General features: G+C 32.5%; 4 protein-coding genes across 8 annotated transcripts; 2 read left to right on the top strand and 2 right to left on the bottom strand.

The window, feature by feature from the left end:
* Positions 1-95: 95 nt before the first annotated feature.
* LOC113869537 (protein PIN-LIKES 7-like) lies at positions 96-7839 on the top strand. The gene is made up of 11 exons (XM_027505910.1): positions 96-401; positions 4165-4369; positions 4463-4542; positions 5088-5212; positions 5464-5585; positions 5792-5995; positions 6390-6506; positions 6630-6730; positions 6929-6981; positions 7078-7263; positions 7379-7839. Exons 2-11 carry the CDS (start codon positions 4232-4234, stop codon positions 7501-7503), a joined length of 1251 nt encoding a protein of 416 aa, XP_027361711.1. The 5' UTR covers positions 96-401; positions 4165-4231; the 3' UTR covers positions 7504-7839.
* Positions 7840-9069: 1230 nt separating this feature from the next.
* LOC113868810 (serine/threonine-protein kinase/endoribonuclease IRE1a-like) lies at positions 9070-16406 on the top strand. 2 transcript variants are annotated; one of them, XM_027504717.1, is made up of 7 exons: positions 9070-9351; positions 9435-9666; positions 9894-11359; positions 12086-12258; positions 12639-12885; positions 14031-14334; positions 15828-16406. In XM_027504717.1, exons 1-7 carry the CDS (start codon positions 9221-9223, stop codon positions 15966-15968), a joined length of 2694 nt encoding a protein of 897 aa, XP_027360518.1. In that variant the 5' UTR covers positions 9070-9220; the 3' UTR covers positions 15969-16406. The 2 variants fall into 2 exon arrangements, with proteins under 2 accessions (XP_027360518.1, XP_027360519.1); XM_027504718.1 differs by having other exon boundaries at positions 14115-14334; positions 15828-16276.
* Positions 16407-20212: 3806 nt separating this feature from the next.
* On the bottom strand, positions 20213-21246 carry LOC113870101. The gene is made up of 3 exons (XM_027506701.1): positions 21217-21246; positions 20579-21141; positions 20213-20444 (listed from the first exon to the last, which is right to left on the bottom strand). The coding sequence occupies exons 1-3, from the start codon at positions 21244-21246 to the stop codon at positions 20213-20215; spliced, it is 825 nt and encodes a 274-aa protein (XP_027362502.1).
* A 302-nt stretch (positions 21247-21548) lies between these two features.
* On the bottom strand, positions 21549-26723 carry LOC113869016 (glutamate receptor 3.6-like). 4 transcript variants are annotated; one of them, XM_027505100.1, is made up of 7 exons: positions 26561-26723; positions 25591-25875; positions 24122-25473; positions 23761-24038; positions 23590-23621; positions 23094-23500; positions 21549-22423 (listed from the first exon to the last, which is right to left on the bottom strand). In XM_027505100.1, the coding sequence occupies exons 1-7, from the start codon at positions 26637-26639 to the stop codon at positions 21950-21952; spliced, it is 2907 nt and encodes a 968-aa protein (XP_027360901.1). In that variant the 5' UTR covers positions 26640-26723; the 3' UTR covers positions 21549-21949. The 4 variants fall into 4 exon arrangements, with proteins under 4 accessions (XP_027360901.1, XP_027360904.1, XP_027360902.1 ...); XM_027505103.1 differs by having other exon boundaries at positions 25591-25873; positions 26558-26599; XM_027505101.1 differs by lacking the exon at positions 26561-26723 and adding an exon at positions 26252-26525 and having other exon boundaries at positions 25591-25873.
* Between the last annotated feature and the right edge of the window lie 567 nt (positions 26724-27290).

Raw genomic sequence — 27290 nt, 5'->3', positions numbered from 1 at the left:
AGAATAATTGAATTTATCAATTCTTATTATTAAGCGAAGAATTTATGTTTTATGAAAGTAAATAAATCCGTATCAATTAAAATGTCTAAAATACCATATGAGAAATCGTGTAGATGAGTAGATTAGTTATCCAAATCCAAAATAACTGGGAACATGCATGCTAATATGCTATCGATTTCAAATTGATACATTGACTTGTTGGCTTTGGTCAAAGTTAGACGAAAGAAAGAACAATCTTACTTTCTCTCTCTTTCCCGATATACATATATAGAAGAAAGAACACAACACGTATAACTCAATCTTCTTCTTCATTCACCCTTTCTTTCTTTCATCCCAAAACTCGCTGCTTCTGCATGTTCCAAGGTTCAAGATTTGTGTAGCTCCGAGCCTCTGATTCCCAGGTTTCATACGTTACTCTCTCTCTCTCTCTCTCTCTAACATACATGCATTAGCATTATATATCTTCACTCTCATCATTCATTATTCCTGCTGTAGTTTTAAACTTTTCTATGCAAAGCTTTAAAAAGTATATATTATAACACTCTTTCCATTCCAAATTTATTAATCAGTTGGTAATCCTTAATCAATTACCGTTTGAAAATCTGATTCATTTTCTGTAATGTCAAAGGCTTCTGCATTTCTTTTTCTGTCAGATAAGTTTTATAATTATAAATGATAATTCTACTCCACAGAAAAATTTAGCTGCTGAAAATATTCTTATTTTCGGGATGCTGACCCAGCTAGAATATGCTTTGGCTTGTGGTTTGCATTTAAGCATTAATTTGCTACTTTTCTGGGCAACCTTTTTTAGTGGTTGGATATGTTCATTGCTTCTCTTACCAGCTGTGCGGATATGCATATGCGTGTCAAATGATTATATTAGGGGTTAAATTTAGTAAAATAATATATCTTTTATTATAAAAATGGATATTATCAATTTAACTGTTTAATTTTTTTTTTTGTAAAATTATTTAATTTTATATAATTAAACAATTGTTATTATTCTATTAATTGTTTCACTATATTTAAAACACATGGTATAATATTTAAAATATAATTAAATAATTATAATTGCATTGAATATTTATAAGTTTTTAAATTATATAAAAAATCGTATAATATAAAATATTTGTGATAATGTTATGTGAATGACATATGGAAGCGAGCAATGTTATTGCTCTGCCAAGGCTGCGGGAATATCAATGTGGATTGCATTTGATTTGATAAGATAACATTTATAATAATTTAGTTGAATTAACTAAATTATTCTATATTAATATGTTAATTATATAAATAAAAACAATATAGACATTAATTGGGGTAGTCCAAATTATTCAGGGTTAGTTTAGAGCCAAGCCTGAGTCAACTCCACTAATCAAAACAAAAACTATACTTAAAAACGCGTTGGCCTTAGATAAATTGGGAAAGAAAGTTGTCTCTTTCGAATATAACAAGAAAAATGTTAATTTCAGATTTGAGGATTGATTTAAACTATCAATAATAGTGAAATTTTATTAAAAAATATTTGTTATATTTCCATACTGTTAATATAATAAAAAGTGAGTTATTTTTAATATAAAATTTTTATATTTTAATTCAAATATAGTTATAAAGGGTGGTGTTGACAAACTCATATAATAATAGTAGCAGCCAAAAAGTCTAAATATTTACGAAACCTGTTCTTATAATAATACAATCACAGTACAACTTTACAACTACAACTTTGCAGATACGTGAACGGCGAGTTGCTAAAACATAAATAAAATTCGTTCAAACAAATTTCATCATTTTGTACGCCACACGTATAATCCTAACGTAAATAATGGATTGTCATCACAAGAACTGAAAAAAAATGTACTACGTAGTTGGTTCGAAATCATTGGATTTGTTTTCAGATGTGTTTTGCACCGCATAATGTTTTGGACAACGTTCACATCGTATTCCATCTAATTAATGATTATGCAGTTTTGTCACCACTTTTTTTATAATGTTATTAATCTATCAAACAAAATAACACTAGAAAGACAAATGTTAGTGATAATAACAGCGAATAAAAGTCATAAATTGTTTGATAAAATAAATAGTGAAAATGAAATTCACATAAAAGTATTTACAGATAAGTATTTTCTTGTGTTGGCACCAATCATTCAACTTTTGGAATAATTATAACAAAACGACACGAATGACAAGTGGGGGAAAGGCAAAAGATGGAAGAAAGTTCTTCTACTTGGGGGAGGTGGGATCTGAGATGTGATCAGTGAAGAAAAAGTTTGGAAGAGATGTATATCTGCAAAACGTTGAATTGGGATGAAACTCTAGAAAAATCTTCTGCTGCTGCTTGCAAGAATCGTGTTTGTCTCTGTTCTAATGCTTATCCCTTTCCTAGTTTTGCTCGAATTCTAATCCTTCTCGATTCCCACATAGATACTACTCACAAATCTGGACAATGTATATGTTCATTGAGATATGTTTAAGTTTAGAGGCAAAAAGTCTTTTAAAAGATCAAAGTTTTTTCTTTTTAGTTTTTTCAAATAAATCTTGTAAAGGTTATTATTTTTATATAATTTCTTTATTAATAATAATTTATTTCTTTATAACATTTATCCATGTAATATGGAATAATATCTTTTTGTTTTTTTAAATTTTAATTTTAAAACTCCTATCTTCATAAGCTAAAAATTTATTAAAGATATGATGTTATTAATGACACATATTTAATAGCAAAAAAAATAAAAATAACAAAATAAGTTGAGAAATTATTAACAGATAAATAATATACACATCAACAATACTTTTATTTTATATGTTACAATTAATTTTTACATGAAATATTTAAACATAACACTTGTTTCTATATTTAACTATTGAAATAATACCTGTACAACTAATTAAAACATACACAAATTATTGCTTGTTATAGTAAGTATTAATCCTATTTGTGAGTTGGAGATTACTCGTTTTCATTTATTTGCTCACTCACATGTACTCACTGCTTAGTTGTTTTTAACCAAGAAAATTTACTTAGTCTACAATTAATGAGTTTCATATTTGCATGTTATTTTTTTAGAATTAGGCTAGAGTTCAGAATTCAGATTGTGATAAATTATGAAATTATTAAAATTTATAACTAGTTAATGAGATTAAAATCGATGGTTATACTTTTGTACTTGACATGTGCATTTTAGAGTAAGAAACTATTATTTTCTCGTGTAAAATTTACAGTATTTTCACTTGTCCATGGTGGGTTGAGTTCTTGTAGAAGGATCATAGTAGTCGAACCTACTTTATGCAACAAACTAGTGTCAAAATATTGGGTAAAAACAATAATGCATGTGGAAGAAATTATTTCTCATAATTGATCATCATCACATCACTGTCATTTCAACAATAGCTCTGGTTTTTATCAACTTAAATTAATAAAACTATAAGTAAGTAAAGGTATTTTTTATTTAATAAAAAAATATATTTATCTCTTTTAACATAGCTATATCATAATATTATATTACTCATCAATTAAAAAAAAAAGATTTTATTTCTCTTAGATCTTTGGGTGGGTATGAGAAGAATCAAATCAAAGCTTCATGCACCCACCTCCTCCCCCCTGTCTACGTTAAAGAAATGTGCAGCAAAGCAATGACATCATCATAATAAACATGCACATTGATTGGTTCAATGCGTTGGTTATAGTGTTTGGCTTTAACTGACAAACAGACACATATATGTACGGTATCATGCCTGTCCAACATTACAATATAGCTTTCAATGAGTTATTTTATTTTTACAACTCATTTTTTCTTTTTACTTTTTTTAATCAAATCATTCATTTTATTTAGTAATTAAGAAAAAGATGATAAGGTAAAATAAATTATCACATCTTATTTTAATTTATTATTTGATAACCAACAAGATAAGTTTATCTTATTCAAAAATTATCTCTACGGTAAAATTAAAGTAGTAATTAATAGAAAAAGATATAGTGTTACATCCCAAGGAATGTTGGACAACATATTTTCCTAATTTGAATGGTAAATCTATAGAGTGATTAGTTGCTACCTTGGTGTCCCCTCTTCATCACTAATTAATAATTTGCTGCCCCACTTTGTCACTTTTTATTTTGGTTTCCAGAGACTCATCTCTATTCTTTCTTGTTAATTCATCCTATAGAAAGTCCAGCAATAGTATTAAGCAGCTAAAAGAAGAAGTAGATCAGCACAAGAAAAACAAAAGGAAAATGGGTTTCTTGGAACTATTGGAGGTGGCGTCTATGCCAGTTATTCAAGTACTACTTATTAGTGCACTGGGAGCTATCATGGCAACTGGGTATTTTGATAATCTTCTTTCAGCAGACACTCGGAAAGCCTTGAACAGGGTAAAAATTCATGCTAAATTCAACATACATTGTGAGAACAAATGCAGGAAAAACTCTGCATGATTCAAATCTAAGAGTAACCTTTTTTTGCAGATTGTTTTCCTCGTATTCACTCCTTCACTTGTATTTTCCAGTTTTGCCAAAAGTGTTTCACTTGAAGATATGATATCATGGTATGTATGAATTGGTTTGCCACTTTCAAAAGATTTGCATGATTTTGTGTCTTTGTTTTTTATTCATAGGCAGAACTGAGAATGAACCTTGAGCTTTGTATTTGATCACATTGCCTGGAATGCTGAAACTGGAACCCCTTTATTTGTTTTCCTAAACATTAATTAGAGCTATTGCACAAAATTGAATACAAAATTTGAAAACTAGAATGCTTTCAAATAGCAACTGCAATTACAGCATTAGAGTGAAATTTTTCTAAAAACGGTCATTTTTGCCTAAAATAAAGATCTGTTTTAGAAGTTTTTTTTTTTTTTACTTTTATTGTTATTTACTTTTATGTTTTGCTTAAGATATATATATGTCAGGATTCGTAAGAATAAAAGGTAGGAAAACTAAGAATTATTCATGAATTATTTACTTATGTTTGTTGAATAGGAGTAGAATACATGTAAGAAAAGAAAAAAGCATATCAATTTCTGGAGTGGTAGGTGTTCATTTGTATTGATTGACTGTGTTAAACCAGATCCTGATGACCCCTTCTATACAGGTGGTTTATGCCCGTTAATGTTGGACTTACCTTCTTAATTGGAGGGATTATAGGATGGTTACTTGTAAAATTACTGAAGCCTAATTTGAAAGTGGAAGGCCTTATTATTGCTTCATGTTCATCAGGTAACATAGCATCAAAGTTATAGTATGCTCAGCAAGAGCAAAACTTGAAGGAATAGAGAAATTGAAGGTGGGAAATTTGACAATGTACTTAGACATCGATGCATGCCTTAATACATTGTTAAACTTATGTCACCATCCCCATCCAGTTCCAATCCTTCAATTTTTCACTCCTACCAAGTGCCAACCCATGTCTTAATTTTATTAGAGTACCTTTATCTAAAATGTTATTTTATGAACGATTCTTTGATCAGGAAATTTGGGTAACCTTCCTATTGTAATCATCCCTGCTATCTGTGATGAGAAAGGAGGCCCATTTGGTGCACGTGATGTTTGTCGCAACAATGCACTCTCTTATGCATCTTTCTCTATGGCGGTAAGGCATCTTATTTGCATTTGAACTAAAGAAAATCCTAGTCAGTACCTCAGTCAAGGGATAAAAAAAATAGTTTTGCTGCAAAATGTAAAATTATACTGACTGACCTTTATATTTTTTATTTTTTAATGCATTTTATTACAATTTTCAATAAAATTTTACCATGCAGTGTATCTTATTATCTCGTTTTGTTTTGTTGATTATAGCTTGGTGGCATCTTCATCTGGACCTACACTTACCAGACTGTAAGAAGCAGATCTATGAAATTTAAGGCTCTTGAGGCTGCTGAGATCGTAAAGATTCCCAACAAAGATTTTGATACCAATGCAGAAACTCACCTTCTCAGGGATAAAGACACAATGATAGAAGTGCCACCATCGACTTATTTTGGAGACAACGAAAACCAAATTGTATGACCCCAACAACCCATGCACTAGACTATGGCTACACTTGTTTCAGTAGGAAGATTTTGAAAATAAAGAACAGTTCATTTACTCTTACAACCCCACAAAATTTAACTATATGAAAGCCATTATCCACACAATTTTCCAAGTAACAAATTAACAATGATACGTGTGTATAAGGTGCATTTAGAAACACAACATAATTAAGTACTTAATAGATAAACTTTTTTACACAAGTAACATGTATATTTGACCATGAAACTTATTGAAATAAGTTGAAAAGAGCTTATGAACCCAATCCCACTGTATGTACTCTCCTTACTTTTCATAGCCCATATCTATATGAAACATGATCTACTAGTTACTAGTTTATAAAAAGGATATGGATCTGGATTTTCAGATTGATCAAGATGAGTCCAATGAATCGAAGAATGGGGTAGAATCGTTTTGGTATAGAATGGTAGAAGTTCTGAGCCATTTTCTGGCAGAACTATTGTCACCACCCGCAGTTGCAACAGTAAGTTTCCTTTTTGACTGGCTTTCCTTTCTTTTTGCTTTGTTAGATTTGTTTCTTGGTTTAGTTTCTGCTACTTGGATGCAATTTGACATTCGCTTACATCCATTCATATTCCATGATCAGTTTTTTGGTTTCCTCTTTGGCGCGGTTGCATGGCTAAGGAACCTAATAGTTGGAGACAATGCTCCATTTCATGTCATCCAAGACACTCTTCAACTACTTGGGTATGTGACAATTTGTTCTCCAGTGTCCATTTCTTCTCCAATTTCCCAGTACACGTTTGGAAATGCTTAAATTTAGAGAAATAATCCTTATTTTTAAAAAATTCTCTGAAAAAATTGATAAAAATAAACAATTATTTCTTCAAAATAAGCTGAACCAAACACACACCTAGTTATCTGACTGAACTTATTGCTTTTCAGGAATGGGACAATTCCTTGCATCACCCTTTTGCTTGGTGGTAACCTAACTCAAGGTGTAAAACAAAAACTTGCTGCTATAGACATTTTCTTCATAATTTTACTAAATCATGGCCAAAAAAAGCTTTGCTAACTTTGTCTTGAAATTTCAGGATTGAAAACATCAAATGTCAAACCATTGACCCTCATCAGCATAATCATAGCTCGACTTTTCTTACTACCAGTTATTGGATTGTTTATTGTCAAAGCAGCAGCAAATTTCGGTTTACTCCCTATTGATCCTTTGTTTCAATACGTGCTAGTGATGCAATATGCCATGCCACCAGCAATGAACATTAGTAAGTACTAGATTCCATTCCATGTATTCATATAATTTAATTGAAGTGTTTATCTTTCATTAGCAAATAGAGTCCATATTGCTAACTTCAAAATTCAATAATATTAATTGTGCAGGTACCATGGCTCAGTTGTTTGATGTAGGAAATGAAGAGTGTTCAGTTATACTCTTGTGGACATACAGTGCTGCAGCCATAGCACTCACTGCATGGTCAACATTCCTCTTGTGGGTATTATCTTAAGGTGTCTTCAGTTGCTGACTAGTAAAGAAGAATGGTATATATGAATTTTGTCAATGCTTGCTCTCATATCAACCTTTGCCAGACAACAAAGAAGTTAGGAAAATCACATGATTGGCCATCATGTCCAAGACACTGCCATTAGTACCTATATACGTATATTTTCATTCATCTTATTCTTACCCTTCTACAGGGACAAATCATATTAGGTGATGAAAAAAAGTTGTTGATTTTTATGTAGTTCTTCATTGAAAAAGAAGAAGAAGTCCACATATCACTATTTTTCCATTTGGATTCTTTGTATTTTATTTATTTTTAGTTCATTGTCCCAATTTTTTTTTCAGAATAAAACTCTTATCGTATTTGTATTGTTCGATAACTTTTGTTACCAATGAAATTAGAAGCTCTCGTTATTAACATTATAAAATTTTAAAAGTTATGAAAATACTTAAAAACTCAAGTTAAACAAGTTTTATTATTTTTTAAATGCTAATATCAAATTTTAGAGTTAATTTTAAGTAATAATTTTTTTATTAAAAAGTATTTACTATATCAAAATTATAAAAATACAGGAAATATTTATCATATTATTTTTTAAATGTTGAAAATGATGATACCAAAAACTTCTCAATCGCAAATAACTTTTATACGGATATAATATCTATGAGCAAGGTCAATCATTTTTTTTACACTGCTGTTTAATTATTGATTATTGTAGTAATAAAAATTATTAATTAAAAAGTCACATCAACAATATATTTTAATTAATCAATATCATGAAAAATTTATATTAATAAAACATCAAAATTAGATTCATAAATAATAATAATAATAATAATAATAATAATAATAATATACTAAAATTAAGGTTTATACATAACTCAAAAGTATTAATTCTTAAACAATAATATTTTTAAAACTTTTCTCAAGCATAAATGCTTTTATTAGTTTTTTTTTTATCAATTTAAGATTTTTTCTTCACATTAAGTATATTTTAATTTAATTTTAAAATTTAAATTTTTTATAATTTTATTTAATTTTATTTAATGTAATAAAATATTTATTATTAATAATTTTAATACTTACCTTTTTAAAAGGTATAAAATTAAAAATGATCATACAATAATATATTTTAAATTATTGATATGAAAATATTATTTTAATTTAATAATGCATACAATGTATAAAAATTATTAGTTATTTTTAATATTATTTTTTGATTAATTTTATTTAAAAATAAAACACTAATTTTTAACATAAATTTTGTTTATAAACTTTTATTTTTTAAAATAAAATAATTTACATATATATATTTTTCTAAATCACATGTATTTTTATTAAATACAATTCTATTCAAACAAAAACTTTCTCCGAGTATTTAATATATTTTGTTAATCATTTTAATCAACATATGATTTTTGAATCAATATTAAGTATACTTACTTAACGAAATGTTTTAAATGAAATTACTTAGTTAAATCATAATCGAATCAAATCTTCGTTTAATGGGAAAGAGGCGTGACACGGTGACGTGGCGAAAAGTGAATGGGCAACGCTTAAAGAAAATGTGGACGATGACGCAAGTGCGACCCTGAAACTGGTTTCTGCATTCGACGGAAGGTTTGGGGGTTCAACACATCGCATCGCAGGTTCAGAGAAACGTCCAATGAAACTGCGCTGATTTGATGGTTCTCCCTCTTCTTCTTCCCAAACGACGCAGATGAAATTTCGCGTTTTGAACGCTCTAATCCTCTTCTTCTTCTTGAGCTGCACCGCTGATTCATCCTCCTCACAGAACCAACTATCGCTTCTCCCCGAACCATTTCCTCTCTCTCTTCTCTCTGTTCCACCGTTAGTTCTTTCTTCCGAGCTTCAATTTATTGATTGTTATTGTTATGTTTATATGAGCGAAGTTGTTTTGATTCATGGAACAGGAAACCCGCTACGGCACTCTTCGCTGCCCTAGATGGAACCATTTATTTGGTGGGCAGTGATTCTGGGAGGGTGTTTTGGTCTTTTCCAACTGGATCCTCAATCTACCATTCCTATCATACTCCCTTCAACAACAACCCTAATGATAACACTAATGCTTCCGCACTCAGTGGCTTTATTGAATGTGGAGATGACTGGGAATTAATCCTTTATGACAACCTCTCTCGTAAAACGGTATTGTTATTTCACACATTGATCAACTATTTTAATGATTTTGACCTAGAAACATTTTGATTTGTGATGGTTCGCTATTTCGTTTTTTCAATTGCAATTACTTAGTTGAGTGACAAATACTGACACTGCTCATGATTCAAGAATAGATACTTGTTGTGCCTGTTAACTTCAATGTACTGCACTGTGTAGTCAATAAGAAGTTATGTTATGACTTTTTGTGCCTGCAGAAACTCTCTAAATCGGTGGCGGATTATGTTGCTGTTACGCCTACTGTAACAAAGGATGGAACAGTTATACTTGGATCCAAAAGAAGTACTGTGTTTGAAGTGGATGCTAAAACGGGAAGGCTTGTTCGAAGCTACTCTGCTGCTGATGTTGATCATGCTTCTCCTGTAGTATGGAGTGGTGATGGGCAGAGTGTTATGACTGTCCTTGGTAGAAAGAGTAATGAGGTTGCTGATCCTATGCAGCTGAATTCGCCAGAGTTCTTGCTCAAGATAATTAGGACAGATTATTTTTTGCAATCTGTTGGTCTTGGATCAGGAGTAGTTTTGTGGACTATGGCAGTGGCTGAATTTAAGGCTGTATTACTTTGTCAACATAATGAAAATCCATCTGGCAGGGCTTCGTTTGATTCAGAGAATGAGTATGCTTCTGATAGTGGCTTAGATTTTGCTATGCCATACGCATGTCAAGACAGAAAACTGAATGAAGTCTACCGCCAACGCAAGAATATTGTGTTAGAAACTGCTAACCCTGGAATATTATCTGTGGGTTATCAGGTGAATCCAATGCCTATGTCAAATCAGATGCTTGCACCACAGTCTGCTATTGATGGATTTGTCCCTGGTTTTGATAGTAATATACCTTTGCAATTTTTGAATAAAAAAATCAGCTTCTATGACAGCAATGATGATGCAGCCGCAGTTGCTCTGCCACTTGTTGAGATCACTGCACCAGGGGAAGTTGATCCAAAGAATGTGATTGAATGGACGACGGAATTATTTCTTCTTATATTGGTTATGGTGTCCTTAATAGGCTTTTGGATCTTCTACCCCCATCTAGTGGTTAAAAGTAAATATATATTGAAGGACCAAAACAGCAAGATAGATTTGAAAAGTTTGCCTCCTAAGAAAAAGAAACCACGCAGGTCAGGGAAGAATAATATCGTTGGTGGCAAAAGGGATAAACATCTGTCATCAGCAGAGGATATACAGACGTTTAAGGAAACTGACAGTGGAGCACAGTTGTACTTTAATAAAGGGGAAGGACGCAGGATTGGTAAACTATTTGTATCGAGTAAAGAAATTGCTAAGGGAAGCAACGGTACCGTTGTCCTTGAGGGGACATATGAAGGCCGAGCAGTTGCTGTTAAACGTCTTGTCCAGGTTCATAATGATGTCGCTCATAAAGAAATCCAAAATCTCATTGCATCTGACCGTCATCCAAACATTGTCCGATGGTATGGGGTGGAATATGATCATGATTTTGTTTACCTTGCTCTGGAGCGTTGTACATGCAACTTGGATGATTTAATTCATATTTACTCTGATATATCAGAGAGCCCAGCATTTATCGAGGACCAATATTCTAATTTTTTAAAAAATGTTCGAATGGAGACAGAGAGGGATGGTATACAATATCTTTGGAAAGAAAAGGGCTATCCATCACCTCTATTGCAGAAATTGATGAGGTTAGTAAAATGTAAAACATTTATTGATTTAATGAACTATTACGGGATGATGTGCAAGGTTACGATGATCACATTTCCTATATTAAAAAGAAGACTCTGATACATATTCTGTGAGATACCCCATGCATGGATGAGTGTTATAGTACCCAACTAGGGAAAAAACTTATGTGATTAGCATGTACTTAATGCTTTGCAATTACAAATAAAACTATAGAAGCTAAATTTTTTATATATATAAGCTATAAGAAGCTAAGTTTTTATATGATCGTTTAGATAGGCTAAGAAAATCTACCTAGTTAAGGTGGATGTGGAGGAGCATTGTTGCAATCAAGGAGAGAACTGTTATTGAAGAAAAATATGTGTCATAATTCTTATGCCATATGTTCTAATAAAGAGAAGATGAGATAATTGACTGGAATAATTTGGGCATTACGTTGCAATAGGAGAATCCAAGAGGATGAGAAAGATACAAGGGCAAGATATGGAAGTAAAAGATATGGCAGCAATGGAAAACAGTTAAATAAAAAGATAAGAATACACAGGACATATCCTATTTAGTTTCCACTTAGAAATCCTGTAACTGAGCCAAGCAATTGGAGTTGGAGGTTTATAGTTGTCTTCATTTAGTGATATCTTAAACATGAATGTCCACTTGCTACATTTTTAACTTATTTGTTTATTTTTTGTTTGCACCATCTTGACCTTCCTTTTTATATTGCAACTCAGGGATGTAGTTTCCGGGCTTGTTCATTTGCATGAACTAGGAATAGTTCATCGGGATTTGAAACCCCAAAATGTTTTGATAATCAAAGAAAGATCATTATGTGCAAAGCTTTCCGATATGGGGATAAGCAAACGCCTACTCAAAGATATGTCTTCTCTGGGTCATAGTGCTACTGGTGAGTAGAAGAATTTATTTGCATTTTTTTAGCGATTGCCATATGAATTACTAATAGTGTCCAGCATAAGATGACTCTACCCCTGTGATCTCTATCTATAAATCTCTTTCACTGAACATTTTCTCTCTCATTCTTTTTTGAAGTGCAAGAGTCTTCCTTTTGCGTGTGTTTAGTTTTGCTTAATTTTGGTTATATGTTTTCTTTTTGTTTATATGCTTTGTCTCATTCACTGAAATTCTCTCATTTTGTTTATATGCTTTTCTGAACACAAAATATGCTAATCCAAACCCAAATTTAGTCTTATTTTGCTTGTTAATATGCAGTTCTTTATTGGTTCATTATTTTTAATCTTATAATAAGGTTTAATGTCTTAAATCCAGGCTGTGGCAGTTCAGGGTGGCAAGCACCAGAGCAACTTGTTCAAGGACGCCAAACACGGGCTGTAGATTTATTTAGTTTAGGTTGTGTCCTCTTTTTCTGCATGACTGCAGGAAGACATCCATTTGGAGAACGTATTGAACGCGATGCCAATATTGTGAAAAATAAGAAGGATCTTTTCTTAGTGGAGTTCATTCCTGAAGCTGAGGATCTTATTTCTTGTTTGTTAGACCCTGACCCTGATCTAAGGTATATCATTCTGATTCAATGCGAGTTTATGAGAATGGATACGTAGTCTCTCGTACATTCATTAATAGTGCATAATACTCTAGTATAAAGGATGGGTTCACATATGAAACGTAAATATGCCATTGCCTCTGAAAATCCATCTTGAGTTTGCTAAATGCTATCTATGTACAGTATGTCAATTGAGATTTTTCCCCTCTAGCATTCAAAGTTCAATTCAACATGATGTTTTAAATAATAAAATGGAAGGGCATTATTCTATTTTGATAAATCTTCAATAATCAGTATTTTGCATTTGTGAGTTGTTGAGCATATGTTGATATCAGCAAGACTTACTTTACGTTGAACCTAAAATTGATCAGAATGGATGAAATGGAAATGATGTGATTTATCAAAACTGTCATGATTGAGAATGATCATGAATAATCTGCCGAAAAAGTTATGCAGGCTGTTATGGATCCAGTGCAACATTTGTCACTGGTACTTATTTACATTGATCTATAAGAATGTTACTGAAAACCTCTATGTAGTGGAACTGCCAGTGCATGTGCAACTGGCTTTTTAATTCCAGTAGCTGTTAGGACAATGCAAGATGATTATTCATGTAAGGATACTCATTTTGGTGCTTTTGGGCCATGGATGAATTCTAAAGCAAGGAAAATCAATAATGCATCCTATACCAATGAATTGGTTTGATTTTCAGTGTTTTATATCTATGCCTTCTCTCATTCTCATGATAATATTTCATCCTCCCTCTCCCCCAATTTTGTTGAATCTCTTCTTTATTTATTAAAAAATGTGTGCAACTGTGTTGTGGTGTGACCTTGTCAGTCAGTGAGGCAGGGTTTGCATTAAGTGGTTTATTCTGTTCAAAAGATCCAAAATTTGCTTACATTATGCCAATAGGGGGCTAAGGTGATTTTCCTTGCACATGGATGCAAAAGCATGATTGTTGCAAAATAATTATCCCCAGGAATTTAGCAGATAGATTATGTTGCATGTGATTGCAAATTGACATATGAGATTTGATTGCATAAATTATGATCTGAGAGATGATTAGAGGGAATGGTGTTATATATATTTGTGTTTGTGTTTTCTCTTGTTACAAGTTAGCAATTCATTGAAGAAATTATTTCATTTACTGTCAGGCCAAAGGCAATTGAAGTGTTGCACCATCCTTTGTTTTGGAGTTCTGAGATGAAACTTTCATTTCTTCGTGACGTAAGTGACAGGGTGGAACTTGAAGATAGAGAATGTAATTCTGATATTTTGAAAGTATTAGAAAGCATTGCTCCGGTGGCTTTAGGTGCAAAATGGAATGAAAAGCTAGAAACAGCTTTCATTAACAACATTGGTCGTTACAGGAAATATAATTTCGAAAGCGTTCGAGACTTGTTGAGGGTCATGAGAAACAAGCTAAATCATTATAGAGAATTGCCTCAAGAAATCCAGGTTTTTTTCATGGACTAGCATTTTCACATGATATATATTTTTTTCTCTGTTTATTAGGCCTGTCTAAGAAAGCTGAAACACATGAAACTGTTTGTTCAATTTAGAGGTCCCATTATCTAGAATCATGTTAAATACCCCAATGTTACTTTAACAAACATGGTAGTTAGCATTAGCAAGAAACGCTTATCAAGCTCATTCCGTACTCCATAAGTATGTTGAACTGAAGTGGAAAAAAATGTAGCTTCTCATGCTCAAAATCAACTCTAAATGTTGTGGTCAACATTTCCAAATATATCCCTAATACCAATTATACCCAATTGACTCCTGAATATTTTTTGCCTATAACTTTAAGAATTAATAATTATTTACCTTGCAATATCCAAAGTATTTTATTTTTCACAATTAACTATCATAAAATTTTATTCAATATCTAAACCATGCCCTTCAGAAATTATTTTTCAACTGAAACCGTAGATGTCCACCCAATACTTTAGGTCACATCTCTGAACTCTAATGTTTTATCATAATGGCCGTTGTCATCTAAAAAGCATATTCAGTTCAGTAGAGAAAACATAATTGTAAAACTATTTAGACTGTCTGAGCTTATTGTGTATTGAGTTTTAAGCCAAATATTAACCCTTACTTCACGTCATGAAGGTGATAGTGCTAATGATTGCTATAATAGTATTTACTTCACATCTAAGGTCATAGTGACATATTTTATCTTGTGTGAGGATTGGGAAATGCCAGTGTTGGTGACGTCCTTGCCTTTGTTAATTGAATTAGTGAATAATTCCTTTATAGTTGTCCTTGAATTTAGGTTTTTAATTTCCATAATGAATTTCATTGAAATCAATAATTTGAATTTATGGTAGATGATTCCTATTTCATTTGCTGGTGACAGCTTTTATATAAAAATTAGAAAATGCATCTTTATTACATATATAGTACAATCCTCAAGTACATGAGCTTATATGGTAAGGCAACTTATGCACACATTCCTTAAGGTTGTGTTTGGATGGAGGATTTTAAAATTTTAGAAAATATGAAAGCAATAATAAGGGATACATAAGAGTCAAGTGTGAGAGGAGTTATGAATGATAAATATGAAAAAGTTAAGTATAAAAACAAGTTCTTTGAAATGTTTTCTGTTTCACATAAAAATTATCTAATTGAAATTCTGTAGTAATACTTTGTCATACTATCCAAATACATGAATTATAGGAATTTTAAAATGCCTCATTCAAACACAACCTAAAGTTTAACAAAATTACTTGCACTAAATAAGCTTCTCTTGATTTCTTTATGAACTAAGTGAGATTAGTGTAATGTCTAAAAAGAGAGGGTGTTGATGCAATTTCAGTAAATCTCAAGGATATGAATTTAATTAATTATATATATATATATATATACCCTAATGCTGACAACACAAGAAAAAGCTTGTTATCTTTGCAAGTGCATGGCTTATAATTTATTTATTGCTGGCTTATCAGGAACTGATAGGACCCGTTCCAGAAGGATTCAATGAATACTTTGCAAGTCGGTTTCCAAGGCTCTTGATTGAAGTATACAAAGTTATATGCAAAAATTGCAAGGACGATGAATGTTTTCAAAGATATTTCAGATACATTTAATGCCTTAGCCTTGCAGATTTATCAGAAGGAAAAGAACGGCCGTTTGCAACATGGAGCAAGATGAGTTCACATTTATAAATTGACCAGCAGGTTTTCATAGACATGTAATGGAGTATATGTACATATGTTGCCACTGATTGATCTAACCCAAAGCTACAATGAAACGTAGCGTTCAGACGATTCAGCTAAAATGTACATTAATGCATCTTACAAGGCTAGGGGTTACGAGACTCGAACGATTACTTTTTTTTAAAGTTTTACCCTCAAGTCATATAGAATGGTGAACTTGTAAATGAATCAGAACTTCTCATATATCACATCCCTAATTACGTAGGTCATAATGCAAGTACAAATGGAGATGAAAACAGATTTGTTCGCTAGAGCAAAAAAATCAAGAATTCTTATATTTTTAAATTCACTTTTTTTTTTTACATTTATTTTTTACCACACCTCTTTTTTTTAGTAGCATTATATTACATCTTTTACTTTCCCTACCCCCTCACTCTCGCTTTCTTATTTCTCTCTTCTCTCTATCCACTTTACACGGAAAAAAGTGTTAACTTAGAATTTTTTTATAAACCAAAATAAATCGATGATTATGACACCTCAAAAGTACAAATGTTTGAATTTTTCTTCCGATTTTGCTATATATTGTGAATTTTGTAGAAATCTATAGAATGAACAGAAGTTGAAAAACTATCATTTTCCCTGTGCTCCTATATTTCATTCAATTCTGAATTTACATTTCTAATACAATATATACTTTAGGCTTTCATTATTATCATTATTATTCTATTGAAGGAACGGAAGTTGAAAAGCCAAGTCTCCATCTATGATAGTAGACAAGGAGTACAAACTTCAGAATTTTTTTTTACTAATCATGATAGTAGACGAAGAGTGAAGAATTTCACATATACAAATACCATTAATGTCTAGCTATTAGTCAAGTCTCTTAAACATGCTGATCAAGGTTCAATTCTTGGCTGTGTATGGAAAAAAAATTGTTGGGAGATAAAAATCATAAAATATACTGTGGACATATTTAAACCTCAAAATGACTAGGCTTCAAATATCCTTTGTGCACCCTCAAAAGAGTTTCGAACATACAAACATAAACTAATTAAAAAACTTTTTTCATGCAAAGACTAAATATAAAATGAACATCACATATCGAAATAAAAATTTAATTAAACAAAATTAGTCAAGCATAATTTGATATTATGTTATAATCCATTAGCCATATAAGTCGAACAAATGACAGTGTTATCACAATTGTAATTTGCAAGAAGTGAATTAAAAATGAATTTACATATAAAAACTGATGAAAAACCTCTCTTTTGTATAAGGACTAAATTGAAACTAAGTGTTGCATATGATTACCAAACGTTTGTAATTCATCCCAATATATATTTACTGATAAGACTGTTGTCAAAAATGATTCGAAGTAGTTGATTAATAATTTAGTCTAAGGCATGCAGAACACTGCCTTAAGGATTATTTCGGTGTAGTTGAAAATCCTCCAGAATATAGCAGACTCTTCTTGTCTGAATGTACAAGGCTTTCAAGAACTAGAAAACTTTTTACAACTCATAACCAAGAGAAATAAAATATAATAAAAGTATGTGCATTTTTCGTGCAATTTTCTCAAAAGATTAAAATACTTTAATCACTATAATTGCTCAAGTAAACGTTACATACAACTGAAGATATGATTAATAATAATAATTAAATTAGAGTAATAAAATAAAATTAATAATTAATAAATTCTTTAGAAATATAATTGTATTATTTCCAACAATCTCCCGCTTATTTCAAAAGAATATAATATAATAAAATAAATTATTTTAAACTAGGTTATATCATGAATGTAAATGCTTCGAGTCTGGTGTCTTCTGGACTATGAACCAGACCTAGATAAATAGGACCTTAATTAACAATGTAATTGGTAAAGTAAAACTTCTATGTACCAATACATTTTTTTATGTAAATTAGAGTCTCATTTGATCATATTTACACCATACACGTGCCTGGATGTTCATGAGTGCTCTAGAAACTAAGCTATCATCTCATAGGAGCAACCCCACTCCACACTCATATAGGTAATTCTATCATGTGTATATTGCACTTTATACTCAACTCATAAGGGATATAAAATTCATTAAAAACTTCTACTTCTCCTCACGTTAATGCAGTCTAGTACTTCTCATATTTCTCACATCATAGGAAAGGATAAACAATGTACTAGCAAGACTAACAATTGACTTGTTATTACCATATGAACCTTTTCATGGGATCTTCACTCATAAGGTTGGGTTACTATCAATGTTAGATATCAAATTAGCTTAAGTCTCATTCCCCTCGATGTGGTATTTATTAACTTCTTTCTCAAGGGCTTGGTCAAAGGATCTGCCAAGTTCAATTCTGATTTCACATAGTCAATGGATATAATTCCATCTTTTAGCAGCTGCTTTATTATCCCATGTTTCAACCTAATGTGTTTATTCTTATCATTGAAGATTTTATTATTTGCAATAAATATTGCCACTTTATTATCACAATGTATAGACACAGAAGGAGTTGACTTTATTCCCAATGGAATATTATCTAAGAACAGAAGGAGTTGGCTTTATTCCTAATGGAATATTATCTAAGAAATTTCTTAACCACTCAGCCTCAGTTCCGGTTTTCTCCAAAGCTATAAACTCTGATTCCATGGTAGATTTTTCAATTATTTTTTGTTTTGCTGAACTCCAAGTCATTGCACCACCACCAAAGGTGAAGACAAAACCACTAGTGGATTTAATCTCATCTAAATCTGAAATCCAGTTAGCATCACTGTATCCTTCTAATACAGTTGAAAATCTACTATAAGTAAGATCATAATTTATGGTACCTCTCAAATATTTTAATAACCTAGCCAAAACAACCCGATGATCATTACTAGTATTACGAGTATATCTACTCAATTTGCATACAACATATGCAATATCAGGTCTAGTGAAATTCATCAAATGCATCAGACTCCCAATGATTTGTGCTTATTGAGACTGAACAATTGGATCACTTCTATTTTTCTTCAACTGGGTGTTAGTATCATAAGGGCTACTGACTGGTTTGACATCAAAATATTTAAATTTATTTAGAATTTTCTCAACATAATGTTCTTGTAATAATATTATACTATCACACTTCCTTAAGATTTTAACTCCCAGAAGCTTCACCCATGTCTTTCATGTCAAATTTAGATGCAAGAAAGCATTTTGTTTGATGCACTATGTCATGGCTAGTACCAAAAATAAGCATGTCATCCACATATAAACAAATAATCACACATTCACTATTTTTTAATTTTGTGTATACACATTTATCAACTTCAACAGTAGAAAAATCATTACTAACTAAAGTTTGGTCGAACTTATCATGCCATTACTTAGAACTAATTAAAAGAGCATTCATCATTTCTTTTAATGTTCTATTTTTTCTTTCAGCTATGCCATTAGATTGAGGTGAATAAGGAGGTGTAACTTCATGAATAATTCTTTCTTTTTCACAATAATAATTGAATAAGGTGTACTCACCACCTCTATCTGATCTAACTCTTTTAATCCTTTTATTTAATTGATTTTCTACTTCTGCTTTATATAGAAGAAACATGTTAAAAACTTCATCTTTATTTCTAAGCAAATATACTCTGGTATATCTAGAAAAATCATTAATAAAAGTCACATAATATTTTTTCCCACCTCTAGTCATAGTTTGCTTTAAATTTCCCAAATCAGAATAAATTAATTCTAGCATTTTGGTGTTTCTTTCTATAGGTTAGCATGATTTTTTAGTTATTTTTTATTCCACACATATTTCACATTTGTTTAAACATCCATTACTAAAATCAGAAATCAAACCTTGATATTGAATTTTCTTTATATAAGAAGCACTAACATGTCCTAATCTAGCATGTCAAATATCCACATAGCAATCAAATAAGTAGAAGATGAAATATTTTCATTGATAACATGAGCAACATTGAGTACAAAGAGTCCCTGTTTATAATAACCTTTTCCCACAAACACATTATTTTTTGTCATCACAATTTTATCAGATTCAAAAGACATTTTGACTCCAACTTTTCCCAATAAACTAACAAAAATTAAGTTCACCCTAATACTAGGCACATGGAGCTCTTCGTTAAGAGTCAGGGTCTTGCTAGATGTGAGCTTCAGAAGAACTTTTCCTTTTCCAAGAACTTAAGCCGTTCTTGAGTCACTAAGATACACTTGTTCCTCTCCATCTCCCACTGAACTGTAGGAAGTAAACATAATTTTGTTTACACAGATGTGCTTGGTAGCCCCAGAGTCTACCACCCAATTACTCACATTAGCCATTAGCAAGGCTTGAGAAATGACCGCAACTATAACATCATCTCCTTCAACCAAATTTGCATTTAGCTTTAGAGAATTGTCACTTCTCTTCTTGTGTCTGCATTGAGTAGCACGATGACCTGTTTTGCCACAAACAAAATAACTTCCTCCACCAATTTTAGAAGTGAGATTATTCACTTTGAGACATAAGGTTTATTATAATGAGACCTTTGATTAGGTTTGTTGTCGTACCTTTTGTTATTAGCTTGTATCATGTTTGTCCTTGATGTCAATGCCTTTACCCTTGTAGCCTTGAGTTCCTTCCTATTTGTGTCTTCAATGATAATGTGGGTGATAAGTTCAGTTGTGTTTATTTTATGTTTTAGTTGCTGCTTATAATCCTTCCAAGATTCTGGTAATTTTTCAATTAGTAGTCCAGCGACAAAATTCTCAGGCAGTATAATCTTCTCAGTTTTCATGTCTTTCAACAGCTTGTTGTATTCATTGATCTGAGTCTTGATATCTTTTTCATCGTTCATCTCCCAATTATAATAGTGTCCAATGATGAACTTCTCTCTTCCGACATCTTCAGCAGTATATTTGAGAATCAGAGACTCCCAACTTTTGTTGGTTTTCTTATAAGAACAATAGACATCAAACAATTCATTAGACAATGTATTGAGAATAGTATGTCTACAAACCTTGTTAGCAGAAGTCCAGTCTTCCAATAATTTTGGGGTAGCATTTGAATTTAGCTTCTGTTGCGTGAGAGCATGAGCTACACCATGCAGGTCAAGAACAAAATAACCACGCTCCTGCCATCGTTTAAAGTTTTTCCTTTAGAACATTTCTATCTTTGACACGTCTGGAAAAGGTTTTGCATAGCTGACTGCGGGAACAATTGGATTAGGTAAATCCATATTGATATTGTTTTCATGGTTATTTACAGCGTTGTTGATGGAATTTTCATTATTTATTAATTTAGCCAAAATCGTTAAGATTGTTGTCAAAAATGACCCAAAGTAACTGATCAATAATTTAGTCTAAGACGTGCAGAACAGTATCCTTAAGGATTATTTCGGTGTAGTTGAAAATCTTTCAGAATACAACAGACTCTTCTTATTTGAATGTACAAGGCTCTCAAGAACTAGCAAACTTTTTAACTCATAACCTAAAGAAATAAAATATAATAAAAGTTTGTACATCGTCCGTGCAATTTTCTCAAAAGATTAAAATACTTTAATCAATATAATTGCTTAAGTAAACGTTACATACAACTGAAGATATGATTAATAATAATAATAATAATTAAATTAGGGTAATAAAATTAATAATTAATAAATTCTTTTAAAATATAATTATATTATTCCTAACAAAAACAAAAGTGCAAATCCTAGTTCACTACTTGCACTAGGGATGGCGAGCAATGTTGATGTGTTCTGATTGTTTTAGCATTGGCAGTATCTTCATGTGGAGTTTGAGCCACAGTATATTTTTTCTTCCAGGAAAAATCCATTGAGAATCACACTTATCCGTTTCCAAAGTTGGACAATGCTAACACAAACAGGCCCGTGGTTAGCATGAGGCTAGAGAATCATGTGGAGGAAATAGGCATACAATTGGTCAGAGTTCAGTAGCACATTCACTTCTGTATGAAGCATATCCTTTGTTGGAGTTGATGGGCGAGCCTCCCTTACTACTTCTGTATGAGATCCTCTCCATTTTCCTTCTCTTGGACCTGCTCTTAACAGTCTCTTCTTTTTCATCAACAAATGAAAGGAAAGTCCTTAGTTGTGAAGATCCTGATCTTAAGCTTTGTTCAGTGGAGTCGACTTCCTGTGAATAGTGCTTCTGGTATTGCCTCAAAATCTGTAAAAGATATATGAAAAGTGCAAGCAAACAGGCAGACCCACATATTACATAAAGGCCCCAGAAGCTTTTAAGCTGGAGTCTTTCCACTTCAAGCTTAGAACCTTGTGATAAGCAAGCACTACTCAAAAGCCATTTGTCATGGATCCTTTGAAGGTCTCCATTATCTGTCATTTGCAAAATGGCAGTTGATAGGTCAATTGCTAATGGCGAGTCTCGTGGAAAGGCCTGAAAAAAATACGAAGGATGAGAGATTGCCATAAGCTCTCAACTTGAAATATGGAAACCAATAAAATTAAGTGTAGGTATATTAATGTTGAACTAGATTCCAGAGACCAGTAATAAAACGTTATAGTAAAATGCTAGAAGCTAATAACTTCCTTTGACATTTTTGCCCCACTAGAGAATAACATGTAGAATTCATTCCAGTAGTAAATAGATTAAGAATATGATCCACAGAAAAATGATCAAGTAAAGCTTATAATATACAAAGAAAATCACATCTTTGTTTACCCCCCATAAATATCACTCTTTTGTATGTGTACTCTGATGCCATTGATGTTTATGATTGCATGATTCTATACAAATGTACTGTAGATTCTTGAATTGGCCCTAGGTAAGCTGCTGTTATTTATGATCATGCATGGCCAGAAGAATTGAACAATTCAAGGAAGATTAGAGACAGTCAGGATGGTACTTCTACTGTATGCAAGTATTATTATATGGCTTTTGTTAACATTTGCCTTATAAAGGTTAAGAAACTAAAAATAGAAACTATATATTGCAAATTATAAACATTTATATCTCAAACATTCAAAAAATATTTATTTATTTATTCTTTAACAAGTGTCCTAAGCCACATGTTAGCAAAATCCCTATTACTCGGGAGTATACTTACAAATCCCCAGCCATTTCTGGTGAACTCTGAACCTACAACAGTTAAATCACAACGGGTTGAAAGGAAGATGTCAATGTAGGCACGCTCATCAATGTAAGCAGCAACACCCCCATTTTGGGAACCCTTTTTCAATGCATTAGCAGCTTCTGCTGGTGTTTTTAGAGGAACAAGCCTGGACTCCTCAATACCAATTTCCTGAACTAAATAGTTTTTAGCAAAAGAGCCCTGCGTGTACCCAATAAGGTCTTTGCCGTTTACTAAGCTTTCAATGCCTTTAATAGGCGAAGAAAGCTGTTGCACTGTGAGGATTGAGGTTAGACTTGCAGTGTAACTTGAGTTGATTATAAGAACTACAAATAACCATATAATCAGCACAAAACGACCAAGTGTGCTCACTGTATTTTCCCCTACATGGTATAGACACAAGCACTAGATTAATCAAAGGGAAGCCATTACTTTGACCATAGATGTCATAAAAGACAGAACTGGCACTTACTGTGGGAAAAGAACATTGTTGAAAAACTAAACCTGCCAGACGCAACACAGACAAAAGTTAATAAAACATAACCAAACCTAAATACAAGTAACTAAAAAAGGAAATTTGGAAGCTCCTAGTAACTACTGCATGCATCATCATTCACAGAGGAGAGAGACCAGATTTCCTTACCATAAAACAGTAACTACTTGTTTTTTTGGTGGTCCCCTAAAATCATCATTCACCCTATGCTCCAAAATCCAAACTACAGCCCCCACTAATATGAAAAAGACAGCCGTGACACACCACATCTTTGGCGTAAATGGGGCCAAAAAGGCCAAAGCATTGGATTTTGACTCCCTAACTGGTGCTACTACCACTAGACCAGACTCAATATATGGCTGAGTGAAATCCACCATCCTTGTTCTTTCTGTAGTAATTGCAATGTCACCTACTGCACCATCAAATTCCTGCATGGGAAGAAGAAAATTGGTCTCAGAAAATTTCCTTAAAACATCCAAACCCCCAAAAAAATTATTGGCATGATACTCACACCCGTTGTGATAAGACGGACAAGCTCAGTGATACTAGGATTGTTCTTACCATCCCCATATGGGATGAACTTATAGGGGACAGCATAAGGCAACAGGTTCACTGCAGAAAGAAATACATCAATGCAGAATCCCTCAAACATATCAGTGCCTTTTACTTGTGAGACAAATTCATGGTAAGTAACACCTTTTGGTACTCCAATCTTTAAGAGCCTTCCATTGTTTGGAAAAACCCAACCACGAGGTTTCTGGTCTGTCTCTCCTGGCCAAATCACAGGTAACAGCTTTTGATTTGCCCTGGAAATATTGGCTGGTTTGGAAAAGAGAGTTTCTGGTGGAATTACTGATAATCCAGAGTAATTAGACCAATAACCAATCCTCCGAATTCCTGTTCCTACCACATTAATGATCTCATATGCAGGATTAACAAGGTTTCTATCATATGTGTACTTGAATGGACCTGATACACCAGTCATGTTAATCGCATAAATGTTTCTACGTAACAGATTTCCTTCATTAAAGATTTTCAAAGCATCAAGATGCAAGTTGTCTCCACTTATTAAAGATAGCCTTGAATCATCTGAGAATGTAATTTGGTTCCCTTGTTTGAAAAATGCATCAAGTGCATGAGCAAGTGCATAAACAGTGTCATATGCATAGAGAGCTAAAAAACTCAATCCAAAAGGGACATTAGCATTATTTCCACTAGTCAAGTTTTTCCACCTAGAAACAAACCTCCTTTTGAGCTCTGAATCTGGTGTGTACACACGTGGTGTAAGAACTCCTTGAATTTCATCCATTGAATCTAAAGGGACAGGATTATAGATATCAATCAAAGCAGACAGAAAAGCAGTGGCTATCCAGACATACCCAGTTCCCATCATTCCAAGATACTTTGCAACATTAAACACCTTAGGGCCCCAAACAGTATTGGCATGAACAACTATTACCCGTGATTCTGCCAGAGCCACCTGAACAAGCACATTAGTGATTTCCTCCCTAGTTGCTTCAGGGCTTAAAGGTGCTTTATAAGATATCTTGCAACGCTTCTCAGCAAGCTTATCGCCTAATGCCCCAATTCCATTTCTCCCATTGTCATCATCAATATAGACAGCAATGACATCTTTCCAACCATAGTGGTCAACAAGGTCTGCTATTGCAGCCATTTGATAGAGATCACTATGGCAAGTTCTAATAAAGAATGGGAATTGAAGTGAAGAAAGGGTAGGATCCAAGGCCGAAAATGACAGCAAAGGAACTTGGAGCTCATTTGCAATATGAGTTATGACATGAGCTGTTACAGAGCTATGGGGACCAATTATTGCCACTGTGTGTCTTGCCATGACCTGCAAAACTGTAATCACATAGAAACTGTAATCTGACATAGTAGAAGTAACTTCATCTGCAGCTGAGAGAGAGATTATTTTTAAGCTTTTAACGCATAACAAGGATGATACTATGAAAGACATACCCTCAGCAATGCTCAGAAAACCTCTATATTTAGAATCTTCTTGCAGTGAGAGGTTCAACTTGGTTTTACCAAGAATATTTGGATCAGAATTTACATCTTCAATAGCAGCTTCTATAGCCAGTTTTATATTTCTACCAACAGTTGTGTTGAAAGAGAAGAGAGCCCCAATATTTACAAAATCAGGTCTTGTGGAATTATTCTTGCCAGCCCCAGTTGAAGATAACCCATTGGAGAGAACCAGTAAAGCCAAGAACCAAACTTCAATCATGGTTGGATTAGTTGCCTATAGAACAATAGCCACTATTGATCACCCTCCTCAACAAACAAAGTGAAGCAACATCCCCAGATTTTTTTTTTTCTAAAAAAAAAAAAAAAAGTAGAAGTACTAAATTAAGATCCTAAAAGGCGGATCTATTGAGATAGTAACATAACCCCCAAAACCAAAGAGTGTAAAGCTCACAAATTCAAAAGCCAAAAAATAACAAAAACTACAAATATAAAGCAAATCTAAAACACACTCAACAAGGGAAGGAAAAAAGCATTAAAGTGCCTGCTAATAAAGCAAAGAAACATCAGATTTCAACACAAACAGCAACATGTGAAAACAAGAACTTCACTCAAAAAGTTTGGTGGGACTACTTGCAATGAAAAGAAAACATGCCTGGTAGATTCACTATAAAGGATATGGCATCTAATTGTAGCAACAAAACGGTGCAGAAAACGTGCAACTTGGTTCAATTGGAGAACAAAAAGACAAACTTTAACCAGTGACCATGTGTTGTACAATAGGATGAACTATGAAGTAACCAAAAAAGTAGGAGCAGGCCAATGCCAAAAGCATAATTATACAATATGGAGAATCTGGGCACTGAAGAAAAGTAGAGAAAATTGACCAAAAAAATGACAAAAAAGTTAATGGTATAATTGGTGCTGAGAAATATCGTTCATAGAAGTTAATGGTGCACACCTGGGTATATTCTTCTTGTCATTTTTTTTTTTTTATTTGTATGATGGGCAATAGTGACCCTTGACACCAATATCTTAGACATTGAAATGCAGCCTCAAGTGGGAAACTGTCCTCAAAACAGTTGAAGACAATTGTCACTATACACATCTGCACAAGGCAACAAGATGATTTGAACCTCTGAACTATGGGGACCCTTTCAAGCTGGGTCTCAGTCTGGAACATGACACACAATCACACATCATTGGTTATGACATTATGGGTGTCAATGATGTGGAAATTTCATAGACTGAACATGACTTTTGCACGTTTTAATTTATCATTTATAAAATAAATGTTTTTATTATTTTTAGTTATGAATTTTATATTAAAACGCAAGTTGGAAAAGGATTTTCAGTATAATTTAAGTAAGTCCTAATACATTATGAAGTTGTGTATATAATAATTAACTGTATCTTTGGTTGAAAGGCATGCTAAATTATTGATATATTATAACTATTTAATTAATATAAAATAAAAGTAATGTGAGAATGGTTTAATTTAATGATAAATTTATATTTTTCTTTAGTTGACAGTGTCTTGGGTGGAGAGCAGTGGTTTATGCTTGTATAGATCTATTGTAATTTGTATCCTTAAAATAAATCATTTCTCTAACTCAGACTGAGTTTAGTTAGAGTTTGCAAACAAATTTTTTTATTTTTTTTTGGTTTCAAGTTTGCAAACAATTTAGTTTAAT

This window comes from Abrus precatorius, unplaced genomic scaffold, assembly GCF_003935025.1.
Source record: "Abrus precatorius isolate BTA unplaced genomic scaffold, Abrus_2018 Scaffold6, whole genome shotgun sequence".
Classification (NCBI taxonomy): domain Eukaryota; kingdom Viridiplantae; phylum Streptophyta; class Magnoliopsida; order Fabales; family Fabaceae; genus Abrus; species Abrus precatorius.
This window is presented reverse-complemented; position numbering and strand designations above follow the sequence as displayed.